The 16,143-nt window shown below is 42.2% G+C and overlaps 1 protein-coding gene across 2 annotated transcripts in view; it reads right to left on the bottom strand.

Moving 5' to 3' along the window:
* The window catches only part of dab2ipa (DAB2 interacting protein a), a 131,294-nt gene extending 124,093 nt beyond the window's left edge, over nucleotides 1–7,201 (bottom strand). The window contains exons 1-2 of one of the 2 annotated variants that reach the window (XM_082968666.1): nucleotides 7,064–7,201; nucleotides 6,544–6,670 (exon numbers count right to left, since the gene is read on the bottom strand). In XM_082968666.1, coding sequence (XP_082824792.1) covers nucleotides 6,544–6,670; nucleotides 7,064–7,183 — 247 coding nt within the window. In that variant the 5' untranslated portion in view covers nucleotides 7,184–7,201. Of the gene's footprint in view, nucleotides 1–3,990; nucleotides 4,222–6,543; nucleotides 6,671–7,063 lie in introns of those variants that run through there. The other variant, XM_082968667.1, reaches the window with a different exon arrangement.
* Between the last annotated feature and the right edge of the window lie 8,942 nt (nucleotides 7,202–16,143).

Consider the following 16,143-nt stretch of genomic DNA (forward strand, 5'->3'; position numbering starts at 1 on the left):
CTCTCTCTCAGCAAAAGATCACAGCTGGGAAAGGTGTAAGGATGAGGGAAAACTTCAGACATACTTTTTCCTCACTCCAAAGAGCGACTTTGATCCTTTGCTCTGAAAGCTAAACAGTAAGTTAGAGCCATCCACAATGGCCCAGCCATTTCCCCCTTCTCTCAACTCAAAGAGAGGCCGTCACAAAGTCAAGACTGCCTCTCCGAGGTGTGTCCCTCCCTCTTCCAAGAGTAAAGAAAATAATAGAAATTAGGCATTCTTTTGTTCAGGAGCTTTTTGGGTACTGGGTTACAGCAATACTCTCTCTCCCTCTTTCTCTCTGTGGCATTCAGGGGAACAAGCACTGCAGAGAGCTACATTCCTGGCTTAGAGTAGCCAATTAGAGGGCACGGTATATAGGGAGTGAGGCTACAGTAGGTAGCTGGAGTCAGATCTGAGAAGGCAGGCTTCACAAGCCTTGTGAAATGTGCTTCAAAAAGAGGCATAGTGAAATGTATCATATTATCATTAAGGTACGGGAAAAATAACATGGCTTTGAAAGTATGGCCTTGTTTTGAGATATTTTTTATCTGTTTCTTTTATCTGTTTCTTGAACAAGGGTGTCCTTGGCCTACAAAGAGGGGTAATACTGTTCTGAATTCATGCAAAATACTTTCTCTCTCTCTGCTATATGCTGTTCCACTGTATGTTCTCAACTCATTGCTATGAGTCTATCATTGTGTGGTGCACTCCAGCCCATTGGCCTGACTAGCTGTGCAAGACAGAACTTCCTGAGTGGAGGACTATAGAAACAACAGTGAAGATTCGGCAGGGGATTAATACAGCTGGTTTTTCACAGACAAAGACACTTGTGTGCAGCATGTGAGGTCAGCGAATTGCCCTGGCGTATGACGGCCAAGCTGAGCAAAGTTCCTCTCCAAAGGAATTCGGACTTCAAATGTCACAAGCCCACACACTTTAACATGTTTATGTGTATATGTCAAAGATGGAGCATGAGATCTACAGTGAAGGGACATTTGCTTATTGTCTTCTCCTTGGCAGCTCAACATTTAATCACAGTGGCTCAACAGGTGGAGTTTAAAGAATAGAAAAAGAGAACTAGTGTGTCAAATATTTCACACCATTTAGTCAAACCATGTAGCCTAATTTAGTCAACATTTTATCTTTATTTTTTATATATCTGACAACTAAATCAGTTACTCTGCTCTAATTTTTACTCTTACTCTGAGCTGAATAAAGGGACCCGTATCATTAAATTGCAAACATTTCATAGAAATGTAAAATCTCTCAAATCAGTACCTTGCTCTCAAGGTGAATTGAAGTGCCAAAGGCAACTGTCATCATGCCGATCAGTAAAACCACTGAAGCACATAGCAGGAGCATTGACAACTGAGCCTTGTTACTAGATTCAAAGACAATTTGATGAGTGACATGTCATGTTTCCACCTAAATGACATGGGAAGAGCTGGTGTCAGCTAGCCTTCATGTAAAACATACTTTCACAACTGTACAGGATAAAGTGGATTTCGAAACAAAAACTACCATTGCATAGACTAAAAAGGTTACAAATGAATCTTCAACATTTCTCAGTTTAAAGCTAGATTTAATGCACCTATGCAGTTCAACTCCCCAAAAAGTTGAGTCAAAAAGAAGTGCACCATTGTTCTGTCAATCCTCACAATAAATTCAGAGGCAAACACTTTGCCTTTCAAGAGGGCCAAAATGGACCCATTAAAATGTCATCCACAATCCTCAGCTTTTAACTCAAAAGGCATGAGCAAGCCATACCACTTTTTTAAGGGGAACTGTAAATAATCCAATGCAAATAGACTTTCAATATATTATTCTCTAACCTATATTAGAGTTATTTGGTTACGGAAATAAGGCGGACACTTAATTGCCAAGATGGCGCCAACAGACATGGCAGTTCTGCTTCTAGCTCCTAATTCCACTTATGTACACTGGAGGCATTTTTCAATCTGGAGGGGGGACTCATCCCAAGCAGACAAGTTCTCCCATGCTAGAGGAGATAAAAACAAAATACTGTTTAGCCTACTTGGTAAAATTTAGAAAAAAAAGGACAAAAAAAACATGGGAGATTTTTAGTAAGCCGCCTTACAACACATTTTACGGTTTATAATTGTTTCAATGACATTTCGAAATCAGCCAACAGTGGTTAGATTATTTGGTTTGAAAGACATACTGTATCTAAATGTTGGCAGTGAATAGGACCATTTTTGTAACTAGGGAGACATCTAAATTGATGAACAAAAGGATGGGACCCAAGTATAATGCCACTGTGGGATGTTGGGTCTTTCTCCCCAACAGTAGAGTTAAGATCATCCCTCAAACTGCAATAACATGTCCACTATAGGCTATTGCCAATCCATCATCGCAACACAGTAAGAAAATGTTGACTATTTTCATGCTAAAGCAAATTATGTCCAATTTAATAATTATGTCATCAGATTATGCTAACACCTTGTGTTAGATTTAGGCCTACTGCAGGTTGTCTGGAGCATGTCATCCCTTAGTGTAAGAAAAACAAATGGTTCTGGACACTTAAGAGGATGATGAGTAAACACTATGTAAAATTAACTGTTAATATTGATATTTCAGCTCAATATTCATGAATATTTGAGGAGGAATTTCTGATTGTTTTTTTTCAGCTGTTAGAGTAGTAGAGGTAAAAAAGGTCTGTACCACTGGTCTGGTACAGACCTTTTTTACCTCTACTACCTTTAATACTGACAGTTAATCCTGTAAGTGCTAATATCCTTCAATTAATTATTCATCACACCAAAACATTGAATGCTCATAAAGCTAGAAATTCAAAAATATGTATTCAAATGAACCATGGGGCATGTTAAATAGAAAAATAGGCTGATGTCTTCATTCAAACTCTTACGAACTAAAGAATAGTATAAGTAAATGTGTTGATCATATCAGAGCACTGACATGAAGACACTGTCAGTTATGAACAAAGCCCACCTGGCAGTTTTGAACAAAGAAGTGTCTAGGTTACTGACTGGTGCATCAGGGGGAGTATAGGGCCAGCACAACCTAGACAAGAGCCTAGAGGAAGACTGTCTGAGCACCAACACCAGGATGGTGTAGATACTAGATACTGTACTTCAATGAGCTGAACCAACTAGTTGTAGGATTTAACAAGAGAACAGACTATATTTCCAAGGAAATGAAAGTTAGTGTGGTATTCTCATGACAAATTTGAAAATGGCACAGAGCCCAGGCTAATAAAACAGAATAAATCCAAGTCAGCCAAGTGTGGCCGTGGAAATATTCTAAATATTCCAAGTGGATCGCTATTTGAAACAAAGGAGAATTTCTCATCAACAGTACACTGAAAAGTTGTTCTCCTGAAATGTTAAAATAATGTACAAGCTTTTAAGATAAACAATCTCTGTTGTTTTCTCAAACATCTTAGTGACTCCTACACGTCCTCACACTTGAGCCGATGTGCTGCGCAGTTGTTATTCCTCAGAAGACCCAACACAGGATTGTTATGAGTCATTCAGCCCACAGATTACAGAGTGGAAATCCAGTTACTGCACAGATTGTTTGAATTTATTCTGAGACAGAAAAATACCCCAGACATCACATTCTAAGCAAAAACAGTAAACAGTCCAATCACTTTTTCAACTAACAATCTCTATGGACTAAAACATTCTTCCTAGTGGCTTTCAAATGGACTAAAAGTTCTTCCTAGTAAACAGTATTTTGAATACAGTATTAGAACCCACAGGCTTCTGCTCTATCTACTCGAACAAAACATCTGATTCATAGGAATTCCACAAGCAATCTGTCTCCACAGCAAACAACCCCACTTCACCAGAACTCAAATCTGGAACTGAGTGAGAGAGAAGCTCAGAGTGAACAACTGCCAATCTTTATAACCTTAAAGCTCCCTTTGCCACGGGGACAGAAGCAGGCTTCAACAGTTTGTCTGCTTGATTAAAACGTTCTCCTTACCATTGTAGCTCTCTGGTTTGGCCGCGGTGTCCAACTCCATAACTTCACAGCACCGAATGAGGCATACTCCTTTCTGCCAGCCCTGTGCGTGTGTGTGTGCGTGAGGATGTAGAATCGAGTGAGGCTCAGAAACGTATCCTCGTCTCCCGCCTGCCCCAGTGAGTAGCGCTGCCTAGTTTTGCAGGGTCAACTCTGCTGTGTTCTGGCTGCTGCTACGCTACATCTGGCAGCCATTCCAGGACTATGATTGGGTTGAGCTCAACTCAAGGCCTGGCTGCCAGCACTCGCAACTCAGCTCTTAAAGACACAGCATGTTTTTTCTTCTTCTCTCCCTTTTCATCATATGGTCACTAAACAAAACATAGCTCAGAATCCCTCTCACTTCAGTTCTCTGAGATCCTGACCAATGGCCAGTCACCTTCTCCTTTACACAACCAGGTTGCGATGCAGGGGCAACAGCAGCTAGGCGCACAGCAGCTAAGGGGCACAGCAGCTAAGGGGCTGGAGTCCTGCATCGGATCGGATACCCACGGTTCCCGGTGGAATGAAAACATTATTTCAATCTGTGGGTTGGCTCGTGGTTCAGAACCATTACATTGCAGGTCGGAAACATTTTAAATCAAGGTATTACACTTTTTAAAAACCCAGAAGCTTCATGTGTTGCATTGTGTTTTGCGAATTCCATTCTGTGAGCAGCGAGGCAGACTTAAGACATCAGCCACGCTCGCATTGAGAGTGTTTAAAGCTGGGAACTACAGTATCCCTTATTTGTGTGATGCTAAAACGTTATAATTTGTCCACGTGCAAAGCTTATGTTCCCTCTCCCCACATGAGTATATGACACATTGCCAAGCTTACTTTCCCTGGATACATTTTTTGTTGACATTTTACATGACATTTATTGACATTTATGCTCTACCAACTAAGCTACATGGGACTAGCCTAGCTCACGCAAAAATGTCTAGCATAGGCCTAACCGGAGAAATAAAAAGAAAGGTTATGATAAGGGTATAGGCTTCAACAATATAGGGGAAACAGGTGCTGCACAAGTGAAATCCCCAGTGTGTAAGGACAATGATGAGGTAGGCCTATTTGTTTTCGATAATTCAGTTAATTATCAATTAATTATAACATTAATTCAGGCTTTTGTTCAATAGACTACACGCAGGACATATAAAAAGCGTAAACCGGAGCGGCTGGTAAAAGTTTGAGGAACCTACTAAATAAATGTAGCCTATTTTTGCAGCCTATATTCGATTCTGGGAATGGTTTACTTAAGTTAAGCTATTTGATTATCTAAACAATATTGAAAGGTCTTGTTTTGTTATGTCGGCTACAGGCTTTCATTAGGTAAGAAGTCTAATTAGAAGGCTCTTTCTCTCAAAGCAATTTGAGTGACATCGCATTATGAAATACAATTATATAGTTCTTAATGCATCGCATGGTTTCCTTTTATCGAAATGGTGAATAGATATGCAGACAAATTCATTCATGCAGGGAAAGGGAATAGTAATAATAGCCTAATAATAATCATAATAAAGCCTACTACTCTGGAGTCCTCATTTTTTTAACATAAATTAATGTTATATGACTGGTTTACGGATCAGCTCTTTGAACAATTCTATGCCAGTGGGTCGGGTTGCGGAGAAAAATCTGTCCTGATGTCGGGTGGGGCTCTGAATTGATGTGGCCGGGCGGCGTGGCTCCGAAAAACTGACCTGTGAAGGACTCTACCTGGGGCACACCTAGGGACACTACTGGGCAAAAACAAGCAATAATAGGCAAATGTATGGATTATATTAGATCACCAAGGAATTTCGATTTTGAGTCCTGTGGTCACAGTTTGCCATTATTGCGGCGTACTGGGAAAGGAATCACTAGAAAATGTTTGAGGATGTTCCGAGTCATTGACTGCTGAGACCTCCAGTGGTAAGGATAGGAAATAGGCTAGGTTCACCTGTGTCTCAGTAAGAGGTGCTGTCGGCTCAAAAAAGCACGTTTGTTTTCATACATTTTTACAATATAGCCAATTTTGACTTTGCAGCTGGCCCATCTAGCAGAAATCACTCAGTTCTGTCTCCAGGACAAGACTAAACATAAACCTGATCATTTTGCAAAACATTAGTTTCAGTATTTTTTCAGAATGTCTCTTCCACCGTTAGGCCTAATCCACAAGCAGTTTATCCCCATTCTGAAAAAAAAGCCTTGATTTCACCACCACAAGCAATTTTCGCATCAAAGTTTCATTTACCTACATCTAGGCTCAATTCATTTGTAGCATTATGACTCAAACAAAGCCGAAAATCAGTTACTCCAGACTTCATCCTTAGACAAATGTCTAAATCAATATTTACAACGAGTAGCCTAGTTTGCTCTGCTTCCGATTGAAGAAGAAATGGCAAAGTAGTCAACAAAGACAGAGTGAACGAAATAGATCACATATTTTACTTGTTCTCTACTGTGTCGATTGACAGGCAAGCGTTTCATCCCATAGTATAAGAGGAGTGATGTGTACTCTGTCTGGTAGGGTAGGAGTGGGTAGACTGTACTTACTGTTGACTGTGGCCAGGGCTGTTTTGTCTCCAAGGATGTGGCGGTCTCTGGGCACAGTGAGGGTATGACGTAGTAGCCATACCGTGCACGACTCGGCCCGGCGCTCCTGCAGCAGCAGCGGGTGGATCTGAGTAACAGCCAGGACAGCAGGCAAAGACAACAACTTATGCTACAGTTGCTACTGGTAATAAACAATGGGACAGTACACTCCAGGCTCCAGAAGGGTGGAATTCCACTCTCCTTAAAAAAAAACTAATACAAATGTAGGCCTACATTATTTCCCATTTCTTCAATCCTCACACCACATATTATTCATTAAATTTTTTTACATTTTACATTTTAGTCATTTAGCAGACGCTCTTATCCAGAGCGACTTACAGTAGTGAATGCATACATTTCATACATTTTTTTCTCCATACTGGTCCCCCGTGGGAATCGAACCCACAACCCTGGCGTTGCAAACACCATGCTCTACCAACTGAGCCACACAGGTCACCATTATTTGGTAGGAGTTAAATACCTCTTGTTTGTCCAATAGGAGTAGCTGACAGTCGGTAACTATGCAGAACTTGGGCTTCCATATGGCAGGCTCAGTGAAAGGCTGGCCGCAGGATATCCAGTTAGTTGATGAGCTCTTCATATCTGTAAAACACACATATTAACAAACTATGACAGACAATGAATGTGGATTCCTCCTAATAGGCTTTAGTGTATTTTTTCCAATATTAATTACAGTACCTGTAAGTACATAGAAGCAAGTCCTTTCTATTGGAATGGATGACAGCCTAATTAACATTTTGCAAGTTTGAAATGCATCTTATAGAAATGAATGCCGTTTCGATCTCCACATAAGAGAATCACGTTCTCTGACACGTTCTATTTCGCACATAAAAAAAACATGCCAGCATCCCGGATTGTACAGTGGAGATGGGACTCATGTAAACTCTGATAAAGAGCAAACAATCAATGCATTTTTCAGATCCCTTCTTCCCCCACATCACACAGAGGGCATCAAGCCTTATCAAATCAAGGGAATCATTCAATAACCTTCACTGTAGTATGGTGGTCTCGTTCTTCTTGGCTCATTACTGCTGGTGACTCAACTCCATCAGACACAGTAACTTAGCTACAGAGCTAGACTTATCAAACTCAAAAGAAGTTGATACTATATTAGTTAAGCACTGTAGGCAGGCAGCACAGAAAATGTTATTGCAGGCGAACACTGTGCTTTCAGTAATCCCCACTTTCTGGGAGATTAAGGTTACTACCAGGGGTCAAATGTCCCATGCGTGTTACGTCCTCTAACGTTCACAAATTCAAGTAGTATACTGCTTGAGGAAGAAGGATTTTGTCTTATTTGATGTTAACCTTTTGATAGGCTACATCAGCATTGTCAGTAAGTGTGTGCTCATATCAGATTGAAGACATAGCAAGGCTGAGTGATTGTTCCCTCTTCTGAAGAATGGATAAGTATCCCGTGTGTCCAGTTAAGCTTACAGCTTAGTCCTGCTTACTTTTTCTTTGTAATGGTTGCATCACTCCTGTCAACTGTATTACTGTTTTGTTACACAACCAAGCTTGTATCCTGCAGTTTCATATTTGTACTATGGTTGCATAACTTGTCAACAAGAAAAGGAAAGACACATGAATTAGATTCTCACCTGTCATGACTCATGCGTAGCTAGCTAGCTAGAATTACTACAGCAGGAATTTTGATTTAGAGCATTAAAAACACCTTCCTAATATTGAGTTGCACCCTCAGAACAGCTTCAATTCGTCGGGGCATGGGCTCTACAAGGTCCTGAAAGCGTTCGACAGGGATGCTGGCACATGTTGACTCCAGTGCTTCCCACAGTTGTATTAAATTGGCTGCATGTCCTTTGGGTGGTGGACCGTTATTGATACACACAGGAAACTACTGAGCGTGAAAAACCCAGCAGCATTGCAGTTCCTGACACAAACAGGTGCGCCTGGTACATACTACCATACCCCATTCAAAGGCACTTTTGTCTTGGCCATTCACCCTCAATGTCACACACAATCCATGTCTCAGTTATCTCAAGGCTTAAAAATCCTTCTTTAACATGTCTCACCCCCTTCATCTACACACTGATTGAAGTGGATTTAACAAGTGACATCAATAAGGGACCATAGCTTTCACCTGGATACACCTGGTCGGTCTGTCATGGAAAGAGCCGGTGTTCGTAATGTTTTGTACACTAAGTGTTTACTTCACGTGCATGGCATAACATTTTCTCACGCATATCAGCCTAGTTACCTAGGAGCCCATTGCTTTGAGGCAAAGCAACTTCCTCCCCCTTTCATCGGCACTTAAGGTTTCATTAGCTAGCTAGTTAGTTAGCTAGACACATTTGTTGTGTTTAATTGCTACTTACCGATAACCCTCATCCAGCCTTGAAATTGACATCGTGAAAGATGGGTCACCAAATTCTGCATATTATTTCGAAATAGAGCGCACTTTTCCCGGGGATAACGATTCAAAAATAAAGTGACGTCTCCCTCAGCTATTAATGATTGAGGCATGTAATCTACTTTAAACATTTTTTCGCATATCACACCATGATGAATACAAATGGAAATTCAGCGTAAGGGGATAATCCGTGCGAATGTTCACTCTCCCTCGCGCTGTGCATTTCACACTTCAAAGACAATAAAACTTGCTGACAGAAAATAGGGCCGTGTTTTGACACAGCTACAACGTCCTTAAACACCTTAATTATATTAAAGGATTAACTGTCTGGCATAGACCTAGGCTGTGATCAATTGTTTCGGGTTTTTTTCTCTCTTACTTACTTTTAAATACATGACTTTTTGGAAACGTTTAAGGGACGTAGAAACTAGGCGTATTTAGCCCTGCAGTAGATACACTACATGGTCAAGAGTATATGGACACGCCTTCAAAATTAGTGGATTCGGATATTTCAGCCACAATGGTTGCTGACAGGTGCATAACACCCGCACTTCACATTGTTTCGACCGACATTATACCATAGAAGAAGACAAATGTATAAAATTGAGCACACAGCCATGTAATTTCCAGAGACAAACATTGGCTGTAGAGTGGCCCATAAAGAAGAGCTCAGTGACTTTCAACATGGCGCTGTCATAGGATGCCACCTTTCAACAAGTCAGTTTGTCAAATGTCTACCCTGTTAGAGCTGCCCCGGTCAACAGTAAGTGCTGTTATTGTGAAGTGGAAATACCTAGGAGCAACAACGCCTCAGCCGCTAAGTGGTAGGCCACACAAGTTCACAGAATGGGAGTGCTGAAAGCGCATAAAAATCGTGTGTCCTCAGTTGCAATACTCACTACCGAGTTCCAAACTGCCTCTGGAAGCAAGGTCAAAAACTGTTTAGTCGAGAAATCAGTTTCCATGGCCAAGCAGCTGCACACAGGTTTACCATTCCCACAATGCCAAGCGTTGGCTGGAGTGGTGTAAAACTCGCCACAATTGGAAGGGGGGACCAACTCCATATTAATGCCCATGATTTTGGAAAGAAATGTTCGACGAGCACATACTTTTGGCCATGTAGTGTAAGTATTCATTGTGTATGTCTTCAGACCTCTAATTTGATTGTCATTGTGACTTACAATCAGTGGTGTAAAGTACTTAAGTAAACCTTTTTTATTTTAATTTGATTTCACCTTTATTTAACCAGGTAGGCCAGTTGAGAACAAGTTGTCATTTACAACTGCGACCTGGCCAAGATAAAGCAAAGGCGTGCGATTAAAAAAAACAACAGAGTTACACGTGGGATAAACAAAAGTACAGTCAATAACACAATATAAAAATCTATATGCAGTGTGTGCATATGGCGTAAGGCAATAAATAGGCCATAGTAGTGAAGTAATTACAATTTAGCAAATTAACACTGGAGTGATAGATGTGCAGATGATGATGTGCAAGTAGAAATACTGGTGTGCAAAATAAAGTTAATAAAAACAATATGGGGATGAAGTAGGTAGTTCGATGGGCTATTTACAGATGGGCTGTGTACAGCTGCAGCGATCGGTAAGCTGCTCAGATAGCTGATGCTTAAAGTTAGTGAGGGAGAATAAGTCCACAACTTCAGTGATTATTTTTATTATTATTTATTTATTTTTTATTATTATTATTATAATTTTTTTGCAATTCGTTCCAGTCATTGGCAGCAGAGAACTGGAAGGAAAGGCAGCCAAAGGGGGTGTTGGCTTTGGGGATGACCAGTGAGATATACCTGCTGGAGCGTGTACTACGGGCGGGTGTTGTTATGGTGACCAGTCAGCTGAGATAAGGAAAACCTCTGGGATTCCACTGGGATTCTCTGCCTCTACCCCTATTACAGGGGCTGAGTCACTGGCTTACTGGTGTTCTTCCATGCCGTCCCTGGGAGGGGTGCGTCACTTGAGTGGGTTGAGTCACTGACGTGGTCTTCCTGTCTGGCTTGGTGCCCCCCCTTGGGTTGTGTCGTGGCGGAGATCTTTGTGGGCTATACTCGTCCTTGTCTCGGGATGGTAAGTTGGTGGTTGGAGATATCCCTCCAGTGGTGTGGGGGCTGTGCTTTGGCAAAGTGGGTGGGGTTATATCCTGCCTGTTTGGCCCTGTCCGGGGGTTTCATCGGATGGGGCCACAGTTTCTCCTGACCCCTCCTGTCTCAGCCTCCAATATTTATGCTGCAGTAGTTTATGTGTCGGGGGGCTAGTGTCAGTCTGTCACATCTGGAGTATTTCTCTTGTCTTTTCCGGTGTCCTGTGTGAATTTAAATATGCTCTCTCTAATTCTCTCTTTCTCTCTTTCTTTCTTTCGGAGGACCTGAGCCCTAGGACCATGCCTCAGGACTACCTGGCTTGATGACTCCTTGCTGTCCCCAGTCCACCTGGCCGTGCTGCTGCTCCAGTTCCAACTGTTCTGCCTGCGGCTATGGAAGCCTGACCTGTTCACCGGACGTGCAACCTGTCCCAGACCTGCTATCCCAGACCTGCTGGAACCCTGACCTGCTCACCGGACGTCCACCTGTCCCAGACCTGCTGTTTTCAACTCTCTAGAGACAGCAGGAGCGGTAGAGATACTCTCAAAGATCGGCTATGAAAAAGCCAACTGACACTTACTCTTGTGTTACTGACTTGTTGCACCCTCGACAACTACTATGATTATTATTATTTGACCATGCTGGTCATTTATGAACATTTAAACATCTTGGCCATGTGCTGTTATAATCTCCACCCGGCACAGCCAGAAGAGGACTGTCCACCCCTCATAGCCTGGTTCCTCTCTAGGTTTCTTCCTAGGTTTTGGCCTTTCTAGGGAGTTTTTCCTAGCTACCGTGCTTCTACACCTGCATTGCTTGCTGTTTGGGGTTTTAGGCTGGGTTTCTGTACAGCACTTTGAGATATCAGCTGATGTAAGAAGGGCTATATAAATACATTTGATTTGAATTTGATTTGATGAGGCAGAGCTTTACCTAACAAAGACTTATAGATGACCTGGAGCCAGTGCTCTGGTGACGAATATGTAGCGAGGGCCAGCCGACGAGAGCATACAGGTCGCAGTGGTGGGTGGTATATGGGGCTTTGGTGACAAAACAGATGGCACTGTGATAGACTGCATCCAGTTTGCTGAGTAGAGTGTTGGAGGCTATTTTGTAAATGACATCGCCGAAGTCAAGGATTGGTAGGATAATCAGTTTTACGAGGATATGTTTGGCAGCGTGAGTGAAGGATGCTTTGTTGCGAAATAGGAAGCCGATTCTAGATTTAATTTTGGATTGGAGATGCTTAATATGAGTCTGGAAGGAGAGTTTACAGTCTAGCCAGACACCTAGGTATTTGTAGTTGTCCACATATTCTAAGTCAGAACCATCCAGAGTAGTGATGCTAGTCGGGCGGGTGGGTACGAGCAGCGATCGGTTGAAAAGCATGCATTTAGTTTTACTTGCGTTTAAGAGCATTTGGAGGCCACGGAAGGAGTGTTGTATGGCATTGAAGCTTGTTTGGAGGTTTGTTAACACAGTGTCCAAAGAAGGGCCAGATGTATACAGAATGATGTCGTCTGCGTAGAGGTGGATCAAGGAATCACCCGCAGCAAGAGCAACATCGTTGATATATACAGAGAAAAGAGTTGGCCTGAGACTTGAACCCTGTGGTACCCCCATAGAGACTGCCAGAGGTCTGGACAACAGGCCCTCCGATTTGACACACTAACCTATATCTGAGAAGTAGTTGGTGGACCAGGCGAGGCAGTCATTTGAGAAACCAAGGCTGTTGAGTCTGCCGATAAGAATGTGGTGATTGACAGAGTTGAAAGCCTTGGCCAGGTCTATGAAGACGGTACTACACAGTACTGTCTTTTATCGATGGCGGTTATGATATCGTTTAGTACCTTGAGTGTGTCTGAGGTGCACCCGTGACCAGCTCGGAAACCAGATTGCACAGAGGAGAAGGTATGGTGGGATTCGAAATGTTCAGTGATCTGTTTGTTAACTTGGCTTTCGAAGACTTTAGAAAGGCAGGGTAGGATGGATATAGGTCTGTAACAGTTTGGGTCTAGAGTGTCATCCCCTTTGAAGAGGGGGATGACCGTGGCAGCTTTCCAATCTTTCGGAATCTCGGGCGATACGAGAGGTTGAACAGACTGGTAATAGGGATTGCAACAATGGCAGCGGATAATTTTAGAAAGAGAGGGTCCAGATTGTCTAGCCTAGCTGATTTGCATGGGTCCAGGTTTTGCAGCTCTTTCAGAACATCTGCTATCTGGATTTGGGTGAAGGAGAAGCTGGGGAGGCTTGGGCAAGTAGCTGCGGGGGGTGCAGAGCTGTTGGCCGGGGTTGGGGTAGCCAGGAGGAAAGCATGGCCAGCCGTAGAGAAATGCTTATTGAAACTCTCGATTATAGTGGAAATACTTTAAAGTACTACTTGACGTTTTTTGGGGTATCTGTACTTTACATTACTATTTATATTTTTGACTACACCTACTTTTACTTCACTACATTCCAAAAGAAAATAATGTACTTTTTACTCCATACATTTTCCCTGATACCCAAAAGTACTCGTTACATTTTGAATGGGGTTGCAGGTAGCTTACCGGTTGTGCGGTAGGCCAGTAACCGAAAGGTCGCTGCTTTGAATTCCTGAGAAAAATCTGTCAATGTGCCCTTGAGTAAGGCACTTAACCATAGTTGCTCTGGATAAGAGCGTCTGCTAAATGACTAAAATGTAAATTAATGATCTGGTGGACTCACTAAACACACATTTTTTTTGTAAATTATGTCAGAGTGTTGGATATCCGTGAATTTGTAAAACAAGAAAATGGTGCTGTCTGATTTGCTTAATATAAAGAATTTGAAATGATTTATACCTTTACTTTTGATACTTAAGTATATTTTTGCAAATACATTTAAATCAAATTAAATCAAATGTTATTGGTCACATACACATGGTTAGCAGATGTTATTGCGAGTGTAGCGAAATGCTTGTGCTTCCAGTTCTGACAGCACAGCAATATCTAACAAGTAATATCTAACAATTCCACAACAAATACCTAATACACACAAATCTAAGTAAAGGAATGGAATAAGAATCTATAAATATATGGATGAGCAATGTCAGAGCAGCATAGGCTAAGATGCAATAGATGGTATAGAATACAGTATATACATATGAGATGAGTAATGAATGATATGAAAACATTATTAAAGTGGCATTATTAAAGTGACAAATGTTCTATTTATTAAAGTGGCCAATGATTTCAAGTCTGTATGTAGGCAGCCGCCTCTCTGTGTTAATGATGGCTGTTTAACAGTCTGATGGCCTTGAGATAGAAACTGTTTTTCAGTCTCTCGATCCCAGCTTTAATGCACCTGTACTGACCTCGCCTTCTGGATGATAGCGGGGCGAACAGGCAGTGGCTCGGGTGGTTGTTGTTCTTGATGATGTTTTTGGCCTTCCTGTGACATCGGGTGCTGTAGGTGTCCTGGAGGGCAGGTAGTTTGCCCCCAGTGATGCGTTGTGCAGACCGCACTACGCTCTGGAGAGCCCTGCGGTTGTGGGCGGTGCAGTTGCCGTAACAGGCGGTGATACAGCCAGACAGGATGCTCTCAATTGTGCATCTGTAAAAGCTTGTGAGGGTTTTAGGTGACAAGTCAAATTTCTTCAGCCACCTGAGGTTGAAGAGGCGCTGTTGCGCCTTCTTTACCACACTGTCTGTGTGGGTGGACCATTTCAGTTTGTCAGTGATATGTACGCCGAGGAACTTAACTTTCCATCTTCTCCACTGCTGTCTGATCGATGTAGATAGGGGTGCTTATTAAGTATATATACTTAAGTATATTTAAAACCAAATACTTTTAGACTTTTACTCAAATAGTATTTTACTTGGTGACTTTCACTTTTACTTGAGTAATTTTCTATTAAGGTATCTTTACTTTTACTCAAGTATGACAATTGGGTACTTTTTCCAGACACTGCTTACAATCACGACAGAACTGATCATACAGTCACTGGATCTAATCGGGCGTCAAGTCTCCATCTGTTTCATGCTATTATGCTGCCCTCTAGTGCCAAGGCTAGAGGTTGAAAAATAATTGGCTATTTAAAAAAAATACACTAATCATTTTCACTTCACTAGTCACCAGTTTAATGTTAAAGGCAGTGGGGCAACTTTCACTGAGGACGGGGGGATATGTCCCCCCCCAAATTTGGAAATTGCATTTTTGTCCTCCCCAGTTTTATCATTGAAATGTGATACAAAACGAGACAGCGATGTACTTTAGGACCTTGCAGACACCTCTGAGGCCTCAGGTAGGCTGTTTGGGGTGTTTATCAGACTGGATAAAAAAGAATAATAATGTCCCACCCCACTTCTAAAACCAAAGTTGCGCCCCTGATTAGAGGTCACGTTTTAGGTGTACCAGAATGCATAAACAATTTACCAGAGATTTACACTACATAGTATAAACAGTAAACTGACGGGAATGTTGATAAACATTTCATAGCCTACTCTTCATGTAATATAAGCGGATGAACATCTAGTTATCTTTATATACTGCTCAAAAAAATAAAGGGAACACTTAAACAACACAATGTAACTCCAAGTCAATCACACTTCTGTGAAATCAAACTGTCCACTTAGGAAGCAACACTGATTGACAATACATTTCACATGCTGTTGTGCAAATGGAATAGACAACAGGTGGAAATTATAGGCAATAAGCAAGACACCCCCAATAAAGGAGTGGTTCAGCAGGTGGTGACCACAGACCACTTCTCAGTTCCTATGCTTCCTGGCTGATGTTTTGGTCACTTTTGGTCACTTTCACTCTAGTGGTAGCATGAGACGGAGTCTACAACCCACACAAGTGGCTCAGGTAGTGCAGTTCATCCAGGATGGCACATCAATGCGAGCTGTGGCAAGAAGGTTTGCTGTGTCTGTCAGCGTAGTGTCCAGAGCATGGAGGCACTACCAGGAGACAGGCCAGTACATCAGGAGACGTGGAGGAGGCCGTAGGAGGGCAACAACCCAGCAGCAGGACCGCTACCTCCGCCTTTGTGCAAGGAGGAGCAGGAGGAGCACTGCCAGAGCCCTGCAAAATGACCTCCAGCAGG

This window comes from Salmo salar, chromosome 24, assembly GCF_965601325.2.
Source record: "Salmo salar chromosome 24, fSalSal1, whole genome shotgun sequence".
In the NCBI taxonomy this organism is placed as follows: Eukaryota; Metazoa; Chordata; class Actinopteri; order Salmoniformes; family Salmonidae; genus Salmo; species Salmo salar.